This window comes from Moschus berezovskii, chromosome 12 (genome assembly GCF_049115385.1).
Source record: "Moschus berezovskii isolate FMDL1 chromosome 12, NW_MosBer_1.0, whole genome shotgun sequence".
In the NCBI taxonomy this organism is placed as follows: Eukaryota; Metazoa; Chordata; class Mammalia; order Artiodactyla; family Moschidae; genus Moschus; species Moschus berezovskii.
The window spans coordinates 59,591,312-59,612,911 of record NC_142471.1 but is presented as its reverse complement, the minus strand read 5'-3'; the positions used below and the strand labels follow the sequence as shown (position 1 = coordinate 59,612,911).

Here is a 21,600-nt window from a genome sequence, read left to right as displayed (position 1 = left end):
TCCTTAGCTTTTTATTATAGTTGTGTTACTTGATTTTATCTACATAATTCTTTATCCGTCAACCAAATGAAAACATTTAATACACAAATGGATAGATTTGGGAATATATTAAGGATAAGGTAAACTGTTAGCAAAACAAATAAATATCTGACATTTAGAGATAAAACAGAAATGGAATAGAGAAACTCACATAAAAGCAAAGAGATCACTTAAAGACAAGCCTAGGATCTTAAAGAGTCACATACAATGTAAGAACATGATATATATATATATATATGTGTGTGTGTGTGTGTTGGTTTTAGGGATCTTCTTACCCAACTTTGGAAAAACTATTAAGTATTCAGCATTGCACTGAGGACATGCCACTCTGGCTGTACTGTTTCCTCTTTGTTTTTCATCCACCCAGCGCTGTAGACAAGCCTGGTGAACCCATTTTGTAGATCCTCTGCATCTGCATGGTCTCACCCATTCAGCTGTTCTATCATCTTCATCAGTGGCAAAACACACCCAGCAACTTCTGTAAATTAATAGAGAAAACAATGATATTATCATTAACACTCCAGCCTTCTCTTCACTGCAGCTCTACTTGATGGGATGAACCTACCATGTTATATTACAGAACCTTTAACTCTATATTAAAAGACTGAGGGGAAAAATAACCAACACATTTCCAGTAGAGTAGCTTCTCCTTTTTTCTGTTTTCCCTTGTGTTCTTCAGAGTCTTGTGTTTCCTGAATTTTGTTTTCATATAACTTCCTCAATCTTTCTAGTAATTTTTCACCTTCTCTAATGAACCAGAATGCAGAAACAACCCTCAAGTTGCTTTTATAAGACCTAATAATTCTTGAGGAGTGGTAAGTACAGGAATATGTGAAATTCAGTGTATCTCCAATTTCAACATTAATCTCTTAACCTCTTGAACTTGGAGAACAAAAGTATTACACAAATGATTTCACATATGGTCTCATTCAGTTTTCACCTGAGACAGAGAAAAAACCCAGTCACTTCTCTTTCTGGTAAAGTATGACTATAAGAGAAAAAGATGATTAAATTTAAAAGCACAAGGGAAAGAACAGATGAAGACATCAGGATAAATTGTTTTTGGACAGTGAGATGATAAATTTGGGCTTACATGTTTCCATTATAGGTATGAGTGGCTTTCCTTTTTTCTGGGAATTAAATTATATTTATTATATTTGAAACCTAGAAGTCTCAAGTCTGGGATGCCTATATTATAAAAAAGAATCTTTATTGAGATGGTTAATTTTTAAACTTTTTCCCATTTTGCTCTTACGGGTACTTCATGAACTCTAATTTGTTCTTGTGGAATTAGCTTGCAATTCCTTATTTTTCCCTCCCAATTAACACAAGTTTTGACATCTATTTCCATTAGGGCAAATATTACAATTTAACTCAATGACATCATTCACTCCCTTCTATTACCACTGCACAAGAGGAAAACAACTGCTAATTAAAGCTTGTCACCTACTGTGCACTTTTCGCTTAATTAGATAAGCTGGCTTCTGTTACAACAACTAGCTTAACTGTACTCAGTGGGAAAGACTTATATAGTCAGGTACTGTAGATAAGTCTCTAGTCTTTGTAGATCATCATGAATTTTAATCGCATGCACCAATTAAAACTTCTTAGAATAGGGGGAAAAAACTGAACTGAATCATGGTAACAATATCCAAAATTGTGTTTTTAATTTAGCTTTCAAAATCAGTCAGATTTCATATGACCTACCTAGGTAAAACTGGAGGGAGGCAGCATTTGTTTGAGCATGCTTAACTCTCTGACTCACCTCAGCCAAGCTGTCTGGGCCCTCATGCTATCTTATGGTTAAACAGAAATGTCTCCTCCTCCACTTTATTTTTTTTAACTTTATTGTGGGAAAATATACACAACATAAAACTTACTACTTTAACCATTTTTAAGACTACAATTCAGTAGGACTAAGTCATTCACACTGCTGTCCAACCATCACTACTACCTGTGATTTGACTGGGTTTCAACTTAGTTTTTTTCATAAAATTTCAGTTGACAAGTATAGAGCAAATAGGCCAGTTATTTGCGGTATTAGTATATACATTTCCCCATAACCAAGGTAATTTTGTAAATATATTTGTATATCGCTGGAAGAATGAAATGTATTATTTTGGTAACAAAATATAGGCAGAAATATCTAGAAACTAGACTTCTGGGTTCTTGTAAGTTTTTCATATCAACAATGGAACATATATGTAGCTAAATTAAACTGAATCTTAAATTAAGCCAATTTCCAGTCATCAGGAAAAAACAAAATGTAAAAGTATTAATTAGGCTGAACCAAATGAAACCACCTATATTTATGTGTTTAACTTTTATTTAAATGGCAGATGCATATTTCAATCTAATGGGAATATTTGTATAGCTATAATCCCTACAAATTCTGGATAAGAACAAGCCTATTTCTACCCCTCCAATTAATATGAAAACTTTCAAACTTTTAAAAAAAATGAAAAACTGTTTGGTGAATACCCATATTCCTAACACCCAGATTCTATCATTTTGCTACATATTCTTTCACCAGTCTTACTTTTTGATGCATTTCCAAGTTTCAGACATTAGTGCACTTCACCCCTAAACACATTTACAGTTTTACTTTATAGAAGGTACTCAGGTGACATTTAAAAGAGGCACTTCTGGATTTTTTTCTAATTTTACATCTATGGTAGATAAGATAGTTGTACAATGATTTACAGTGAACTTATTAGGTACATTGTTTGATTCATAGTGAGTATACAGCTTAAAAAGTTGGATTTTTAAGCTAATGTCATTAGAGATTAACTGAATTATTCTATAGAGGGGATATTTAAAAAAAAGAACGCTTATTGATAACAATATGCCCAAAAGGTTTGCTGATTTTCAACATCTACCAACCTACCACATACATTTTCCATTTATTCTAATCACTTAACATTACATCTGATGATGGTCATCTGAGATCAAATAGTACTGCCCACAATACGTAAATTTCTAATAATACCACCAAATTACTGCATCTAAAAATAATTTAGATGCAAATAAGTATGAAACGAAGACTTATAACTTAATAGTACAAAACATGCAAGCAACTGAAAACTAAAGAAATTGCCAGTAACATACACTGTGCATTCACTGATGCCATGTAGTTTCATCGGTTCCATGAAGCTGCATAAACAAAATAAATGGAAGATTGTACCTATCTGGAAAACTCTATAATTTAATTTGGGCTACATCGAGTAGATATAAGATATTTAAAGTTCCAGTGAAATTACCATAGGTATATCCTTCCCTATTTTAAGAAGAAGGAAGTATCAATTTGGATAGATCAGAGAAGGCTTCAGGAAGGCGTGACAGTAGAAATTTGCAGGGGCAAGTGATTTTATCATAGGGATTCTCAAAACAAAGTTCTCTGAGACCAGCAGTTCAGAATCACTAAGAATCACTAGGAAACTTGCAAATTCTCTGGCTCTACTCCAGACCTAGTAAATAAGAAACTCAAGAGGAAGAGGGCCTAGAAATCTGTGTTTTAACAAACCCCCAAGGTGATGTGATATTAAATAAAGTTTGGGAACTGCTAGTACAGAAAAATCGCAGGTTAAAAAAAAACCAAAGAGACTGCAGAAAGCAAACTGTGTGAAAGGGATAATTATTGGACTTACTTAAGGTAGAAATAATAGCTTCTGATGACTACATATTTTTAATAACAGTACAGAAAATGTTAAGTTCTAAAGAATATATTAACTGATACACCACCTTAATAGGTTTATGAGTTTAACCTACATGATATGGAAAGAACATTAGTCTGTGAAATAAGGGCCAGGTATGTGGGAAATGGAAAAGACTCTGATGCTGGGAAAGGTTGGGGGCGTGAGGAGGGGACGACAGAGAATGAGATGGCTGGATGGCATCACCGACTCTGTGGACATGAGTTTGAGTGAACTCCGGGAGTTGGTGATGGACAGGGAGGCCTGGCGTGCTGTGATTCATGGGGTCGTGGAGAGTTGGACATGACTGAGCGACTGAACTGAACTGAATGTGGGAAATTAACTTAAAGAGTATAAAAATGGTCACATGGGCAGACAGCCTATAAGACAGTTATTAGTCTTTAGGGCTGGAAATGAGGGGAGGGAACAATGTCTGTACAGAAATCTTTTCTTCCCTCATTAAAAAAAAAACAACTTATAATAGTCTGACCAGGAATATCACCTATGAAGGTTTTATAATTACGCTTTCCCTCTTTGCTTCCCCATACCCTACTCCCTCCTTGATGCAATCTATTTCAGCTATTTATTCCCCAATTCCTTTCCTTCTTCCATTTAAGGAGAAAAGAGGCTGTTTGAAAATGAAAAAGAGGTTGTTTGAAAATGATGGGTTTATGGTTTCTCAAGATCTTGCTGCTAAGTCACTTCAGTCGTGTCCGACTCTGTGCGACCCCGTAGACGGAAGCCCACCAGGCTCCCCCGTCCCTGGGATTCTCCAAGCAAGAACACTGGAGTGGGTTGCCATTTCCTTCTCCAATGTGTGGAAGTGAAGTCGCTCAGTCGTGTCCGACCCTTAGCGACCCCACGGACTGCAGCCTACCAGGCTCCTCCATCCATGGGATTTTCTAGGCAATAGTATTGGAGTGGCTTGCCATTGCCTTCTCCTCTCAAGATCTTAGGAAAGCAGAAATTTGTGGTTTAATGTATAGCATGATTTCTCTTCATTAGGAGCAAAAAGTATCCCACACTATTTAAGGAAAACCACTCTTCCCTCCAGCATCAGCCATGTGTGCGGTTTATTTAGGCACTTAGTCCCACATTCCCAGGTTCAGGAAGAGTAATCCTTAGATTGGTTTAAGGGGAGTATCCCACGTCCTAGATTACAGTGACGAGTCTGGGCCCATAAAGCTGGTTTTATTAGAGTGAACTTCAGAATTTTTGCTGGGAAAGTTGGTACACATACTTTCTTTTCCACTGGGCTTGAAAGCAGGAAAAATGAGGAGCTAAATGAGGGTGTGAGGCTTTGCTGCCAGGAAAGCCACAACATGGAGCCTAAAGAACCCAGAGGAAGCTAAAAGATAGAATCTGATGACTTTGTCTGAGACATGGATCAAGCTGTGCTTAAAGCTAAATATAACCTTGCACTGTTCACTTACATAAACCCATAGGTTTTCTTTTTCCTTCCTGGTTTAACCTGTTTGGGGCAGATCTTTCAGGTGTAACCCAAACAATCTTGTTATAGAGTGTGAGAAACTGGAAATAAAGAGATAGTCCTCAACAATTATATGATGTGAACTCCTAAACAGCTTTTATAATGACACACAGGTATTTTTGTCAATGGCTTTATTTCCTACTGACCAGACTTGAGCAGGAAAGACTTAAACAAATCTGATTTCCACTGCCAAGTACTTTGAGTCGTGCAAGTTTTTCTGTTTCTCACACAAGAGCAAAAATATGCTCCTGATTTTGGCTATTAGTTCAGGTCATTTCTTAGAGACAGCCAACAAAGATAAAACCAAACACTTTGAAATTAAAAATTCTTACTGACAGTGCTATAATATTTCCACTGCAGGATCAATTTAACTAAATTCTACTTTAAGTTATATTTTAATGTTATAATTTATGGGATGGCAATTTTAATACCCTTAAAACTGCTCTGAGGCACATCTCCTCCCCGCCCCCCATTATTATCTTAATAAATTTGAGCATTGGATTTTAATGATTAAAAAAAAAAGTGAGAACATCTGGCTATTTGCCATTTCAAAAGAAAAGCCAAAAACCTTTCAAGTCCACACCCAAGGAGAGGTTGTAATTTCTGACAAGACTCTAATTAAGAGCTTCTCTTTGAGTCATTTCCTACCCTTTTCCTCTTCAATCCTCCATCTCTCAGAAGGCAGCGATCAGTGTGATGTACAAACATCATCTGAGAACTTGCTAGAAACGCAGATTTTCAGGTCCCACCCCAGTCCTGCAGAATCAGAAACTATGATGGGACCCAACATTACATTAAAAAAATTATTTTAAATTTCTTCAAAAATTATTTTTCTTTTTTGATTGTGGTAGAACATATAACATAAAATTTCCATCCTAACTATCTTTAAGTGCACAATTCAGTGGTATTAAACACATTTACAGGTTGTGCTACCAGCACCACCACCCATCCCCACCACCCATCCCCAAATAACTCTTTTCATCTGGTAAAACAAATTGTGTTCTTATTAAACTCCCCAAGCCCCTGACAGTTACCCTTATACTTTCTGTCTTTATAACTTTGACTATTCTAAGAACCTCACACAAGTGGAATCATCCAGTATTTGTCTTTTTATGTCTTCCAGGTATAATCCACATTGTAGCAGATAATATTGAAGATTATCTTTCCTTTTTGAGGCTGAATACTATTCTATTTGCTTACCCCAGTCATAGATAGTGGGGCTGCTTCCAGGTTTTAGTTATTGTAAATAATGCTGTTATGAACCTGGGTGTACAAGTATTTCTTTGTGATCCTGTTTTTAATTTTTTTTGGATATATACCCAGAAGTGAAATTGCTAAATCATATAGTAATTCTATTTTTAACTTTTTGAGGAGTTATCAATGTTGTATTTTAACAAATCCTTCATGTGATTGATTGGTGGGAATTAAACTGGTACAGCCACTATGGAAAACAGTATAGAGGGTCCTCAAAAAACTAAAAACAGAGTTGATGTATGATCCAGCAATTCCACTCCTGGGTATGAATCACGACAAAACCATAATTCAAAAAAGATACATGTACCCTTATGTTGATAGCAGCACTATTTACAATAGCCAAGACATGGAAATAACCTAAATGTCTACTGATAGATGAATGGATAAAGATGTGGTATGTGCACACATGTACATGGACACACACACATCAACAGAATAGTTTTTCACTGGCACATAAATTGACTAGTATGGTTATCTAATAAATACTATTCAGCCATAAAAAATGAAATGTCATTTGCAGCAACATGGATGGACCGAGGTTATCACACTAAGTCAGAAAGAGAAAGACAAATACCATAATAACATCACTTACATGTGGAATCTAAACTGACAAACGAATTTACCTATAAAAAAAGTAAAAACAGACTCACAGACATAGAGAACAGACTTGTGGTTGCCAAGGGGGAGGGATGCATTAGGAGTCTGGGACTAGCAGATGCAAACTAATATACATACAGAATGGATAAACAATAAGATCCTAATGTATAGTATGGGGAACTATGTTCAGTACTCTGTGATAAGCCACAGCAGAGAAGAACGAGGAGACTGTATGTAGGTGTGTGGCTCAGTCACTCTGCTGAACATCAGAAATTAATACAACATTGTAAATTAACTATACTTCAATAAAGTAAATTAAAAAAAGATTCTCTATTGTAAAGGATTAAACAAGTGATCTTGAAACAGCTTAATTGCCTGGCATATATATAACCACCAAATGAACAGTAGCAATAATGGCACGGATAGACAAGAAAGATGCTATCGACTTTATAACTATGCTTAGATTTTATGGATGCATTTTCTTACCTAGCTCATAAAGTAGTTCTGCCTGGCACCCTGGTATTCAGTGGAAAAAGTCCTGGATTCCTAAACATTCTTTAGTTTTTCAGTAGGCCAACACCATTGCATAAGATATTCATTCAAATCCACAATTTACTTTCTTCCATCCTTCTTTTTCCTTCCACTAGGTTTTGTAAATGCTACTTGCTTGCTGATATCAGCTTTACACTCACAATTTATAATACTTCCACACCTTTCCGCCAGCCAAGCTGAGGCTCATTGGTTTACAGACTAAAAGGAGGTCTAGGAATTATCACAACTGGTTCAGAGATCAAAGAACAAATCACTATTATACTATAAAGACATGAGGAAGAACTAAAGTAAACAAATCTAAAGTCTATTACTTATTCCTTAAAATAAATGTACGGCCTTATTGGTACTGGTAATATCACTGATCTACATGCATAACATGCCTCTCTTTATTTAAAAAAAAAAAACAGTTAATTCTACGTGATTTTAACTTTAAATTCAAACATTTTCCATTTATAAATCCTTCTTGATAGCAAAACTTATAAACAGTTTGAGGAATACATATCTAGTTTGTCTTTAATAAGAGTATTCAAGATTTCTCTGAGATTAACCTGAACATACTAAGTACATTCACTATTTGATGTCAGAAGAAATACATTTAAGGAACTTACAGTCTAGTTAAGGAACAAATATATGCATAGAAGAATCACATAAAACCAACTACACAGAACATTAACTGTCAAGAAACAATGCTGGTGACCAGCTAATACAGAAATGTGATGATGACCATAAGAAACACAGGATGAAATAGCTGAGAAGGTTTCATGAAAAGGCAGAACTACAATTGAGATGACAATTAGGGAATGAAAAGAATAAGGGTATCTGAAGTAAGAATAACAGCATTACCAAGCTTAGAGACAGAAATGAACATATGGCCATGGACCATGAGAAAACCAATGTAGTTAGAGCAGAAAAATTTTAAAATAAAGCTAGATATTACAAACCAGTTGGGAAAGGATGGATGACAAAGGTAACCTACTTCATAGGGTTCATATGTGACTAAACCAGGTTATATGGTTAAATTATTTAAAAAGTATATGGGGGGAATAGGGGGAGGAAACTTTACTTATCAATAGAATACTTTTTCACTGGCACATAAATTAACTAGTATGGTTATCTAATAAAACAGCTGACAGTAAAGTCTATCTTTGCAGATTTAGACTGCAGGTGTTTATCTTGGATTATCAGAAAGATCTGGAAAATCTGCCCTAGAGATTACTTTGATGAAAAATGGAGGGTAGCAGAACAGAAGAGTTCCAGAATACAGGCGTGAGAGCAATGAAACAGGCTTTAAATTGTTATTGTATTATATATGGTGCCTTACCAATGTATTTGCATGAGTGTTTTAAGGAAAGATAACATGTCCTTAATTCAAAACATGTTTAGCAAACCATGCTCTGGTTAATGCAAGGAATGGTTAAATTTAACAATGGAAAAAAACTGCAAACTGCTTGCTTTGTCTCAGGATTAAAAGTATCACATCCCATGTATTCTTAAACAAAAACTATGCCATCAAGACTAAAAACCCTTTTATATGTCTGTCTACCCAAGTGAATGGAAGTTAAAAGTATCTGAATTTATCAAAGAGCTACCACAATTATTAACACATTATGAAAGAGGGGAAGAGAAATATACCACAGTGAAAGCAATCATTTATTGAGCATATATTCATGCCATGCTCTTTATCTCTGATCTTCATAAAGACTGCAAATATAATTATTTCCCCCCTTAAATAAAGAAACAAAAGCCCAGAAAGGTTAGACAGTCTGTCCAAGGGTTCATGGTTAAATAGAAAGGCATGAATGCAACCTAGGCCTCAACTCTAAAACATCAGATTTTTGTAAATTATACGCCATTAAAAAAAAAATCAGCTTTTTTCACTGCACCATGCTGCCATATGGATAGTGTATTTGGAGAAAATTTTCCATTTTTCATTCTTAAGGAAATTATAGGTAGTGCAAGTCATTATGTGTTTCATTTTTGCTAGGGTACTTTTAAGCAGCCATAAGGAGCTTTCACTAGAAATCTAAACCTCTTCCAGTGTACCCTAATGTGCCATACAAATGTTACCACCTCTCATCTTTTAACTGTGGCATATAAAGAGCTGGGAGGCATCTATGTATATATGGTATGTAAAGAATTGCTACAAGAGTCTGGAGAAGAGTGGGAAATATTTCTGGCTGAAATAGTCAGAAAAGCTTTATAAATGAGGCAGAAACTAAAATGGATCTTGAAGAGTGGGCAGAATTTTCAAAGACAAGATGCTGAAAAGAATACAGGACAGTGGGCATATCAAGCTGGCCTGGGCAAAAGATGTATACTCACATACTCACTTTTAAACAGAAGCAGAGCTTTAAGAAGGCAGCTAGTGCCAGCCATGTACTCTGTGTCTTAAACATAATAGAGAGCATAACAAATATGACTGTGGAGGGTCTTGAAGGCCAAGTTAAAAAATTTTGAATTTAAGCTTAGTAAGCAATTTAAAAAATACAGATTTTGGACAAATGAGATATTTTTAAAATGATGCTTCAGCAAGATTATTCTAAGCGCTGATATGTCATAAATAGTGAAAAGACAGCATGATTCAACAGTGTCGCCAATGCACATTCCCATTCTCAAGAAATGGAACAGTTTCTGTTCTCAGTGAACTCCAACTTGAATGTCCATAGTGGTGGTGATACAGGCTCTGAGACATGGGATTCATGCATTAAAAAAATTACAATTCAGAGTGATGTACTATAATGAGTATATAAAGGTTCTATGCAAATTTTGGAAGAAGTAACTCACTGCCTGAAGGAGATGTACAATGCTTCAAAGTGATATTTGAGCTAAATTCTAAAGATGATTCAGAGTCAGCCAGGTGTCAAAAGACAGGAAGGCCTCTAAAGCAAAAAATAAGATGTACAGCAGGATATATTCAGAGGACAATGAAGTGCAGTGCAGAAGAGTATGGTTAAAGTAGGTTAGGGCTGGATTGGATTAATAGAGCTAAGTCTCTTCACAAAGTCTTGAAAGTTTAGAATTTATCCTATTGGTAATGTAGAGACTGGCATGTTTTAAAGCATGGGAATGACACGAGTATAATTGTGCTCTGGGCAATTCTGGTACCATTCTGTAAGTCAAACTGGAAGAGAAAAACTGGAGTCAGAGAAAGAAGAATCTATAGTATTTGATAAGCAGGTGGATTTAGAGGGGAAAAAAAAGCAAAAAGTAAAAAAAAGATGTAGGTTTTATGGCTGGTGGATTAGAAGAATGGGCCAGAAATTGGGAAGTCAAAATAAGTAAAATCCAGGGAAACAGCAGTTGTTTAGTTTTAGACAGGTGAAGACACTAGTAATACTGTGTATACACAAATGGAAATGTCTACTGGGCAGCTGGAAAGCAGACACTAAAATGTGGGAAAGAGGTCAAGAATAAAAACATACATTTGGGAGTCACTCAAAGGTGAAAGTGAGATAGTAAGTGATAAAAGTATATCTACTTTTTGAAGAATAAGTGCTGAGAATTGAACCACACTTAAGTGATTGAAGCGAGTAAGGATAAAGTGATATGTAAGAGGGGGAAAAAGTAAGACACACAAAAAATGTAGTAGACTAGAACACAGTTTCAAGTTAGTGAGTGGAGGTCACCAGTTTCATCTTCATTACATACATGTCAAGGACATGAGGACAAAGGAAAAAAGTCATTAGGTTTACCGATTAAGAAATTATTAGTAAAATTTAATACACTTTAAGTAGAGCTACGGATAAGAAAGGTGGATGAAAGTCAAATCATAACGAGGTAATAAGAATCTAAATGTCACTAGAGTAGTTCAGCTCAGTCCCTCGGTTGTTGTCTGACTCTTTGCAACCCCATGAATCGCAGCATGCCAGACCTCCCTGTCCATCACCAACTCCTGGAGTTTACTCAAACTCATGTCCACCGAGTCAGTGATACCATCCAACCATCTCATTTTCTGTCATCCCCTTTTCCTCCCACCTTCAATCTTTCCCAGCATCAGGGTCTTTTCAAATGAGTCAGTTCCTCGCATCAGGTGGCCAAAGTATTGGAGTTTTAGCTTCAACATCAGTCCTTCCAATGAACATTCAGGACTGATCTCCTTTAGGATGATCTGGTTGGATCTCCTGGCAGTCCAAGGGGCTCTCAAGAGTCTTCTCCAACACCACAGTTCAAAAGCATCAATTCTTCGGTGCTCAGCTTTCTTCACAGTCCAACTCTCACATCCATACATGACTACTGGAAAAACCATAGCCGTGACTAGATGGACCTTTGTTGGCAAAGTAACGTCTCTGCTTTTTAATATGCTGTCTAGGTTTGTCATAACTTTTCTTCCAAGAAGTAAGCATCTTTTAATTTCATGGTTGCAGTCACCGATCTGCAGTGATTTTCGAACCCCGAAAAAAACCTCTCTCACTGTTTCCCCATCTATTTGCCATGAAGTGATGGGAATGGATGCCATGATCTTAGTTTTCTGAATGTTGAGCTTTAAGTCAGCTTTTTTACTCTCCTCTTTCACTTTCATCAAGAGGCTCTTTGGTTCCTCTTCACTTTCTGCCATCATAGTGATGTCATCTTCATATCTGAGGTTACTGATATTTCTCCCGGCAATCTTGATTCCAGCTTGTGCTTCATCCAGACCAGTGTTTCTCATGATGTACTCTGCATATAAGTTAAATAAGCAGGGTGACAATATACAGCCTTGACGTACTCCTTTTCCTATTTGGAACCAGTCCATTGTTCCATGTCCAGTTCTAACTGTTGCTTACTGACCTGCATACAGGTTTCTCAAGAGGCAGGTCAGGTGGTTTGGTATTCCTATCTCTTTCAGAATTTTCCACAGTTTATTGTGATCCACACAGTCAAACGCTTTGGCATAGTCAATGAAGCAGAAATAGATGTTTTTCTGGAACTCTCTTGCTTTTTCGATGATCCATACTACGAGTATCCATACTCATACTACATGTAGTATGTTAATATAATAGATTATATATGTATACTTTTTAATTGCTGAATATCACAGAACTTAGTGTTTAAAAAAGTAAATTGTAGACATATATTTAAATTTTAGAAACAAAAACAGAACTGTGAATTACATATAATAAATGTAAAAGCATTAAACAAAGACTGGAAGAACATAAACACACTAATGATAGTGGACTGGGGATGGGAGAAGATATGGGACTGGGGGATAATGGCCAAAGGGGACTTTATCTGTAATGTTTCTGCTTTCTATATAGAGATGGAACCAAATACAACTAATGGCTAATGGTTCTTAACTCCAGATATTGTTATAAATGTCAAAATGGGATTGTAATATGATTGAGGAAAGATGCCAAAGAGAATAAGAAGCTGCTTATTGGAAGCTAGAGACGGTTTACAACTCAGCAGGTAATACAGCTCGGTCCTATGAGGACATCTACAACCTCTAAAGGGATGTCCATGTAGTTGGTAACATCCTGTGAGAGAGGGTTCTAACTCACTTGCTACTGCAGGAGGCCTGTGGGGAGCAGATTATTATTCCATTCTTCTTCCCATCTGACTGTTCTGGGGACACTGACTCCATTCCTTGCCTACTCATCATGTGCAATTAAGTGATGCAAAAAATCCTCAACAAATCCCTAAGTGTTCAATGTGAAAGGGGTACACAAAAGTCAAGTTTCCAGAAGCATCTCTCACCAGGCTTTAAACCTGAGGTCCATTCCTGCAGTTTGTTTATAGTATTCTTTGTATTCGCTATACATTTAATCCTCATTTTGAGAAGTAAAAGAGAAAATGAGAAAATATAATGGTGACAGAGTAGACATAACAGACTTCTTAAAAAAGTATGGTAATGAAGGGAAGGAAGAGAAAATAAGACTCAGAGAGCCTCATGTAAAGGGTCTGAATTTATGAATGGTTATAATTTCAGGGCAATGATGTGTGACCCCCTATCATTCATGACATTAGAAAACCACCCCCTTTCCACCACTCTCAATTTAAAAGGTTCAAATGATAAATTTACTTAAAACAGCTGCTTACTGTTTATAAAAATGAAAGGAAATAAAAAAATATATATCTATATATACTCTTTCCAGCTACAAATATGGCAAGAATAAAATTTATTAAGATAAACAACTGCTAAACTAGATTTCAGTTCAGTTCAGTAGCTCAGTCGTGTCCAACTCTTTGTGACCCCATGAATCACAGCATGCCAGGTCTCCCTGTCCATCACCAACTCCCGGAGTTCACTCAAACTCATGTCCAGCGAGTCGGTGATGCCATCCAGCCATCTCATTCTCTGTCGTCCCCTTCTCCTCCTGCCCCCAATCCCTCCCAGCATCAATCTTTTCCAGTGAGTCAAATCTTCGCATGAGGTAGCCAAAGTATTGGAGTTTCAGCTTTAGCATCAGTCCTTCCAATGAACACCCAGGACTGATCTCCTTGCAGTCCAAGGGACTCTCAAGAGTCTTCTCCAACACCACAGTTCAAAAGCATCAATTCTTTGGCGATCAGCTTTCTTCACTTATTCACAAAGGACAAGCAATTGAACTTCAGCTCTTAGTAAGCTGCTATTTATTAAAAAACCGTGAAAAACTGAATGTATAAACTGAACATACCATCATATTTGTAAATATAATCTTTATTTTATATGACATTTGTGGAACACAAACCTCACTAAAATTAAAGCTCGACACAAGTATTTCTGCTTATGTTCATTACAACCATATACTGAGGGCTTAGAATAATACTGGGCAAATGGATCAACATTTATTAAATCCATTCAATGAATACAAATTTAATAAACTATTAAAATATACCTAATCTTAACCTAGAGGCAAAATAGTATATGTTATATACATTTCCTTAATCTTCTCAAGGATAGAACTTGTACTGAAGAAATAAACATAGAGGCAAGTTTCTGAAGTAAATTCTGTCGTTCAAAAATTGCCACCCAAAGACCAAGCTAGGGGGCAGCCAAATTCAAGCAAGAATTCTGGGTCCTAACAGGTGGACATATTTTAGTCTCTTGAACTTGTCAGTATTCCTCAAATGAACCCATCAAGCCCAGATTAAGATGATAGTACATAGGAGATGGGCAGAGGGGTGTGTGTGTGTGTTGCTAATTGATTGGTTACATTAGAATTTTTTAAAAAAATATTTATTTTGCTGCATTGGGTCTTAGATCAATGTACACAGGCTTCTCTCTACCTCCGGCATCTTAAGTTTCCCCAACAGAGATCAAACCCACATCCCCTACACTGGAAGGCCAACTCCCAATCACTGCATCACCAGGGAAATACTGGTTACACTAGAATCTTAAGTAACTTCTGTTTGCCTAACATACAAATAGCATTTTATTGTTGTATAAAGTACTTATACAGAGAGACTGGACAAGAACAACAACAAAGTATTTGTTCTCATTTATACAGTCCTGTAAGGTAGGACATTACCATTTTTTAAAGATGATGTAGAACCTCAGAATTTAAATCCAAAGTCATATGGCCAGGAAGTGGCAAAACGAGAATTTCAAGATATCTGTCCAAGCTTACCTCACTAAAAAGTACTATCCCCATGAAATCATCACTTAGGGCTTAGGGTAGTGGGAATTCCCTGGTGGTCCAGTGGTTAGGACTCTGCTTCTACTGCAGGAGGTCCAGATTCAGTCCCTAGTTGGGGAACTAAGATCCCTTAAGCTGTGCCAAAAAAAAAAACCCTTTAAAAGTGATTTTCAACCACAACAAACATCTGAAAAGCTTTTGAAAATACCCATGATCAGGCCCTATTCTTCAGAAATCTGTGAACTAACTGGTCGTGGGCAGAGTCAGGCATCCATCCATGTTAAAATACTCCTCAGGTGATTCCAACAAGGGACCAGGTTGCAAAATGATCTTTGAATATAATCTTAAGAATCTACCTTGAGATATCTCGAAAAGGTAGAGAAGATGAAGGAAGCCAGTATTATAGTCACTTGTTTCAGTATATGCAGCCAGAATTTCCAAGTTTCTGTTGAGACAATTGTAAATGTCTTGCTGACACTCCTTGGGTTTTTTACTTTTATGGAAATCTCCAAAGAGTGTATGAAAGCCAGATCAGCTTTTGGACACAGAAGTCAACTACATAAAAGTGAAAGCAGCAGGCCCTCAGAGGGGGTAATAATTAATTACAAAATACCCAGCACCAAAATAGGGTCTCTGATTGGAATTCGCAGTGGCAGAAAATGGTCTCCTCTGGGCATATTTCAGTAGTCCTGTGTAATTTGCCAGTATGGTAAATTATTAGACCACTACACAACTGGGGAGAATGTCAAAAAAAGTTCATGCATTTGTTCATAAAAGTATTTACTGATGACTTGCTTTGTACAGAGGGTTATAGACTTTGAAATAATGACTTCTGCCTTCCAGGAGCTTGTAAACTACTTATATAAAAAGGGAGTAGTCAATACAACTTGATTTGAATGCTCTCTAGAACAAGGGCTGGATTAATCACTGGGTCACCCCAACTGAAAAAAGTCAGTACCATGATTTCTATCAACTTAGACGTCTCAAAATTCTAAGCTCCGAAGGAAATCTCTGTCACTCTGGAAGAAGACGTACTCTTGAGTGATTTGTGTTCTGGGTGTGATCCAAGCATAATTTCATTTAAGGGAGCCTCTTCATTTAACACTTTCCAGTCGGATTTGTTCTCAGTACAGAGGTATACCACACGCTGAACTGGGTGGCGAGTTGTCTGTCTACTGAGAGTTGTAGGCAACGAAAACATACATTAGCCAATAGCATTGGCGTTGCCAGGAAATTATGTCCTTAGTGGAAAATGTGGAGTAAGGGTCTCCAGAAACTCGTGGTAGAACCCAGAGACTAGAATTTCAACAGCAGAGGGCTCTGCAGCCGATTTCACAGAAGGTTTTACCGACTGGAGCCCCCACAGGAACTTGCCCCATGACAAGATGAAACTTTCTCAGGGAACTCAGCGCATAGTAAAATACGCGAAATGTTCAGGGTTGGATTTATGTCTGTTTCCCATAACCTCTACTCTGGTTTGACCGTTACAGTCCCTTGCGGATACTCTTGACCTTATAGTTTAGGGTTGGGGATGCGGAGGAAGGAAGAATGAAGTTTGCCTATGAAGCTTTCCAAACGAATGCTTATTTTTCCTTGGCTTTTGCAAAGACTGTTAAAATCGGAGGAGGATCATTCCTCAGAAAATTAGTTTGGCTCTTCTTGCCAGTGAGATCTCGGACAAACACGTTACAACACAGTTTGGGGGGAGGGGAGAAGGAGAGTGAGAAAAAGAAACTAATTCTCTGGGTTCATACAAGCCCCTCTCACTTCGCAAAGGCGTTCCGACCAAACTAGGCGCCACTCCCTAACTAAGTTTCGCTTTAAGTCTACGCACCCAGGCCGCCCGCTCCGTCCTCCCGCAAGTACGGACTCCAAACTTTCGGCCCCTCGCCCGGCCCCCAGGCCGTAGAACTCCTCCCGGCAGGCCGGGCTCCGCTCCGAAGAGCGCCGAGGCCGGGCGCGGCAGGGCCGGAACGAGGGCCAGCGGCTCGCGTCCTCCCCAAAGGCTGCCCGTACCTGTCCAGCATCTGCTGTAGGGCTTGGTCCGGCATCTTCGGCGGAGCCGGCGCACTCGCCTCTCCGGTGAGCCCGGTCAGGGCCGGGCCCAGGACAATAGCACTGAGAGGCGGCGGAGTAGGCCTCAGTCCGGCGGCAGCCGCGAACCCACCACCCAGCCTCCCGGGGCAGCTCCGCGAGCCTGGCGGTGGCGGTGCGCGGCCCGCGGGCGTCCGGAGGAGGCGGTGGGGAGCGAGGAGGAGGAGCCTAGGGCGGGGAGACGGCGATCGCGGCCGGGGTTCCTGCCCGTCGGCCCGGGGTTCCGGTCCATGGACCGCGGGCGCCGAGCTGCTGCCGGCGGAGGAGCTACCTCTGTGAGGTAAGAGTCACCGCCTCCGTGCGCGCTGGGGTCACGACGCAAGGCGGCCCAGAGCAGCCTGGGAGATGTAGTCCTCGGACCGTCCCCGCTAGAGGCTACACAGCCCGCCCGGACCACCGCCGCCGCGCCCGCCGCCGCCCGGCCGGCGCCCTCCCGTTTCCTTCCTCCAGGGGGAAAAATGTCCTGCGGGCCGCTTTCCAGGAAGCAGCAGGATGTGCCGCTCCACTGTCAGTAGCATCAAGGTCAGCTCTCCCTGCCTGTTTTCTCTCAGCTCTGGTGCTCAGGTGGGACCGAGCCAGGTGAGGGGTGGGATCTAAAGGGCCATTTCTCGGCAGGGTCTCCAGCCCCGGCCGTGGCGTCGGGGTGGGCCGTGGCGGGGGTGGGGGTGGCAGAAAGCGTCCTCGGAAGCTCTTAGCGCTGGGGCCAGCCCCTGCGGCGTCTGAACCTATTTTGGGGAGTTACACACCCCCACAAGGGGTCGGATGCTGTAGTGCGAGAGGTTATTCCTGAGGGGTCGGGAGGGCAGGGGCTGCCTTGACCAGATGGTTCCCACCTCTCAGTGTATGTTTCTCAGGGCAGGGGGAGAGGGGTGGGGTGTATGTGCGTGTGTGTCGGGGGCAGATTATTCCCTCCCTCTCTAGGAACCTTCTAAATGTGCCTGGGCTTTCAAGGGCTCGCCGCTAGTCTCCAAATGGAACATGGTCGTGAATAAACAGCTCTTGCTTACTCAGCTGTGGGTTGTCAGGGATGTTTGTTTCACTGTCTGCTGCTGGTCAGTGTTAACCATTTCTAGTCGCCTTGACACCTCCAAGCAGGTGGATGTGTGTGGGGGAGAGATCAAAAGGAAAAAATCATAAATCGCTCGTTGAGTTATTCTCTGACGCTCTAGGGACAGCTTTGGCGGGAGGAAAAGAACTGTTGGCTAAAAGGAAGGCGTCTTTTGGACGACCTGTGGCGTTCTCTAGTGCTGTGATTGGTAGAACGTTTGGTAGTTTTCCTCTGATTATGCCTAATTTCTGCCGCAAGATGTTTGATTTTTCTTTACATCAAAATGTGTTTTTAAAGCTTTTTTAATTTTTACGCAGAATTTTGCAATCAGCTCTTAATTTCTTGCTTACAGTCTGCTTCCTGAATATATTTGAACTAGAGTGTACATCGCCAGGAAGAAAAATAAAAATAACATGTGACCAGAAGTTATTTGGCCTCTGATTTCTGAAAGATGCTTTTATGAAAGACTTTGGGAATTTACATGACTAATTATAATTAATGCTTTACCCTTCTCTCATGAAATGAGAAGCAGGCCCATGACACTGGAGGGAAATAGGTAATTTATTAAGGCGTTTGAGATTTTAAATTCCTATTTATTACTACTCCTACTGGTTAAGTCTTTTCTTACTGTGTGTTTATCTGTTAAAGCAATTGTCAGCCAGAAGGAAATGGATACATACATGCTGCTCAAAAAACAGAATTTTATTCTAGCATATTGATTACATAGGTTAGAGCAGACTCCATTTAATTTTATGACTTACATTAAAAGGAATTTTCACCTCATCTTAGAATTTCTGTTTGAACTTCAAACTGGAAAGTAATGTAGTACAGTTCTATTGTTAGCAAAGTGGTGTGCAGATTATCCTTCTTTTTAAAAAAAATATAAAATTATATTAGCATTTTCATGAAAATTCTGCTTCCTGGCTGTGTCAAAAATCCTTTGAAATAGGAAAAAAAACTTTGTTACTCACCTTAAGACTGATTAGGGAAAAATGAAGCAATTAGCCCCTGACCTAGTAATCCCACTCCTTGGTATCTACCCAAGAGGAATAAAGATATATATCTATACCAAGACTTGTATGCCAGCATTCATAGCAGCATTATCCTAGTAGCCAAAAAGTGGAAACAACCCAAATATCCATCAACTGATGAATGGATAAACCAGTAAATCCGCCTGCAATGCAGGAGACACAGTTTTGATACCTGGGTCCAGACGATCCCCTGGAGAAGGAAATGGCAACCTACTTCATTATTCTTGCCTGGAGAATCCCATGGACAGAGGAACCTGGGGGGGCGGGCTACAATCCATAGGGTTGCAAACTGTCGGACATGACTGAAGTGACTGAGCATGTACACATGCACGCCCAAAATGTTATTAGCTGACAACAAGGAATGAAGTTCTGAAACATGTGACAATATGGATAAATCTTGAAAACATGTTAAGTGAAAGGAGCTAGTCATGAAACACCACATATTGTATGATTCCATTTATATTAAATGTTAAGAATAAATTCATAGAGACAAAGTAGATTCAGTTCAGTTTAGTCACTCAGTCGTGTCCGATTCTTTGCGACCCCATGAGTCACAGCACGCCAGGCCTCCCTGTCCATCACCAACTCCCGGAGTTCACTCAAACTCATGTCCACAGAGTCGGTGATGCCATCCAGCCATCTCATTCTCTGTCGTCCCCTTCTCCTCCTGCCCTCAGTCCCTCACAGCATCAGAGTCTTTTCCAGTGAGTCAACTTTTTGCAGTGGTTGCCAAAAGCTGGAGGGGCTGGAGAGAAATGGAGAGAGATTGCTAAAGGACATGATGTTTCTTTTGGGGTTGATGAAAATGTTCCAGGGTTAGAGTTGTGATGACTACACAACTTTGTAAATTATATTGCAAAAATAATATAAAACAAATTTTAGATTCTGGTGATGGTGACACAAATCTGTAAAATAGACTTAAAAAATTTAATATGAGTTAATTTTATAGTATGTAAATTGTTGTTGTTTGGTTGCTAAGTTATGTCCAACTCTTTTACGATCCCATGGACTATGGCCCACCAGGCTCTTCGGTCCTTGGAATTTTCCAGGCAAGAATACTGGAGTGGGTTGCCATTTCCTACTCCAGGGTATCTTCCCATTGCAGGGATCGAACCACTGTCTGTTGGGTCTTGTTCATCTCCTGCATTGGCAGGCAGATTCTTTACCACTAGCCTCACTGTTTGTCAACTTTATTTTCCTTGGCTTTAGGATTTTTAAATTAGAATAACTGGAATCATAATTTATTCTGATTTTGAAGTAAAAAGTTCTTAATTGCTTAGATCTCAGTTTGACCCCCTCCAAATAAAAAGTTGAAATGCACTTACCTATTTTACATAGATTTTAAGATTTATGGTAAATGATATTTAGCCAAGAGATTAATAGCATGACCACAAAAATATTTTCCTCAGTGTTATGTTTTGAAATAGAAATTAATCTACTGAAAATATTTAAAGATTCTCCCAACCTTGGAGGATTAGGATTGATAATGTAGAGTTATCCTAAAGAGTAATGAAATGTATTAATAATTTTATAATGGATTTAGAAATACCTGAGTATAGAACTATAGGAAATTTAAAGTAGTATATTACTTTAATTTTCTCCCCTGACATTTGTTTTGAACTGTCTGCCAAGGGATCCTAGGATATTCCAAAGATATAAAATATCTAGGTGTCCTTCAAGGAGAATTGTCAATTACCAAATTTGCTGATAAACTGCAGGCTGAGTCCACATTGTAGGTTATAGAATATACTTCATTAATTTATTTAGCAGACATTTACAGAGTATTTATGATGTGCTTGGGTACTCTAGTCACAAATTAACCAATGATTACCCTTTAAGAACAAAGGAAAGCTATGACAAACCTAGACAGTGTGTTGAAAAGCAGAGACATTACTTTGCTGACAAAGGTCCATATAGTCAAGGCTCTGGTCTTCCGAGTGGTCATGTGCAGTTGTGAGAGCTGGACCGTAAAGAAGGCAAAGCACCAAAGAATTGATGCCTTCAAACTGTGGTGCTGGAAAGGACTTCTGAGAGTCCCTTGGACAACAAGGAGACCAAACCAGTCAATCTTAAGGGAAATAAACCCTGAATACTCATTGGAAGGACTGACGCTGAGGCTGAGGCTCCAGGATTTTGGCTACCTGATGCCAAGAGGTGACTCATTGGGAAAGACCCTGATGCTGGGAAAGATTGAGGGCAGAAGGAAAAGAGGGCATCAGATGATGAGATGGCTGGATGTCATCACTGATGCAATGGACATGAATTGGGC

At 39.0% G+C, this 21,600-nt stretch overlaps 2 protein-coding genes across 3 annotated transcripts in view; one reads left to right on the top strand and one right to left on the bottom strand.

The window, feature by feature from the left end:
* MARCHF5 (membrane associated ring-CH-type finger 5) overlaps nt 1–17,494 on the bottom strand; it is a 54,072-nt gene extending 36,578 nt beyond the window's left edge. The window contains exons 1-2 of the mRNA XM_055425090.2: nt 17,175–17,494; nt 315–517 (exon numbers count right to left, since the gene is read on the bottom strand). Coding sequence (XP_055281065.1) covers nt 315–517; nt 17,175–17,209 — 238 coding nt within the window. The 5' untranslated portion in view covers nt 17,210–17,494. The remainder of the gene's footprint in view (nt 1–314; nt 518–17,174) is intronic.
* The window catches only part of CPEB3 (cytoplasmic polyadenylation element binding protein 3), a 201,638-nt gene continuing 197,460 nt past the window's right edge, over nt 17,423–21,600 (top strand). The window contains exon 1 of one of the 2 annotated variants that reach the window (XM_055425088.2): nt 17,423–17,532. The gene's annotated coding sequence lies outside the window, so the exon portion shown is untranslated. Of the gene's footprint in view, nt 17,533–17,621; nt 17,775–21,600 lie in introns of those variants that run through there. The other variant, XM_055425087.2, reaches the window with a different exon arrangement.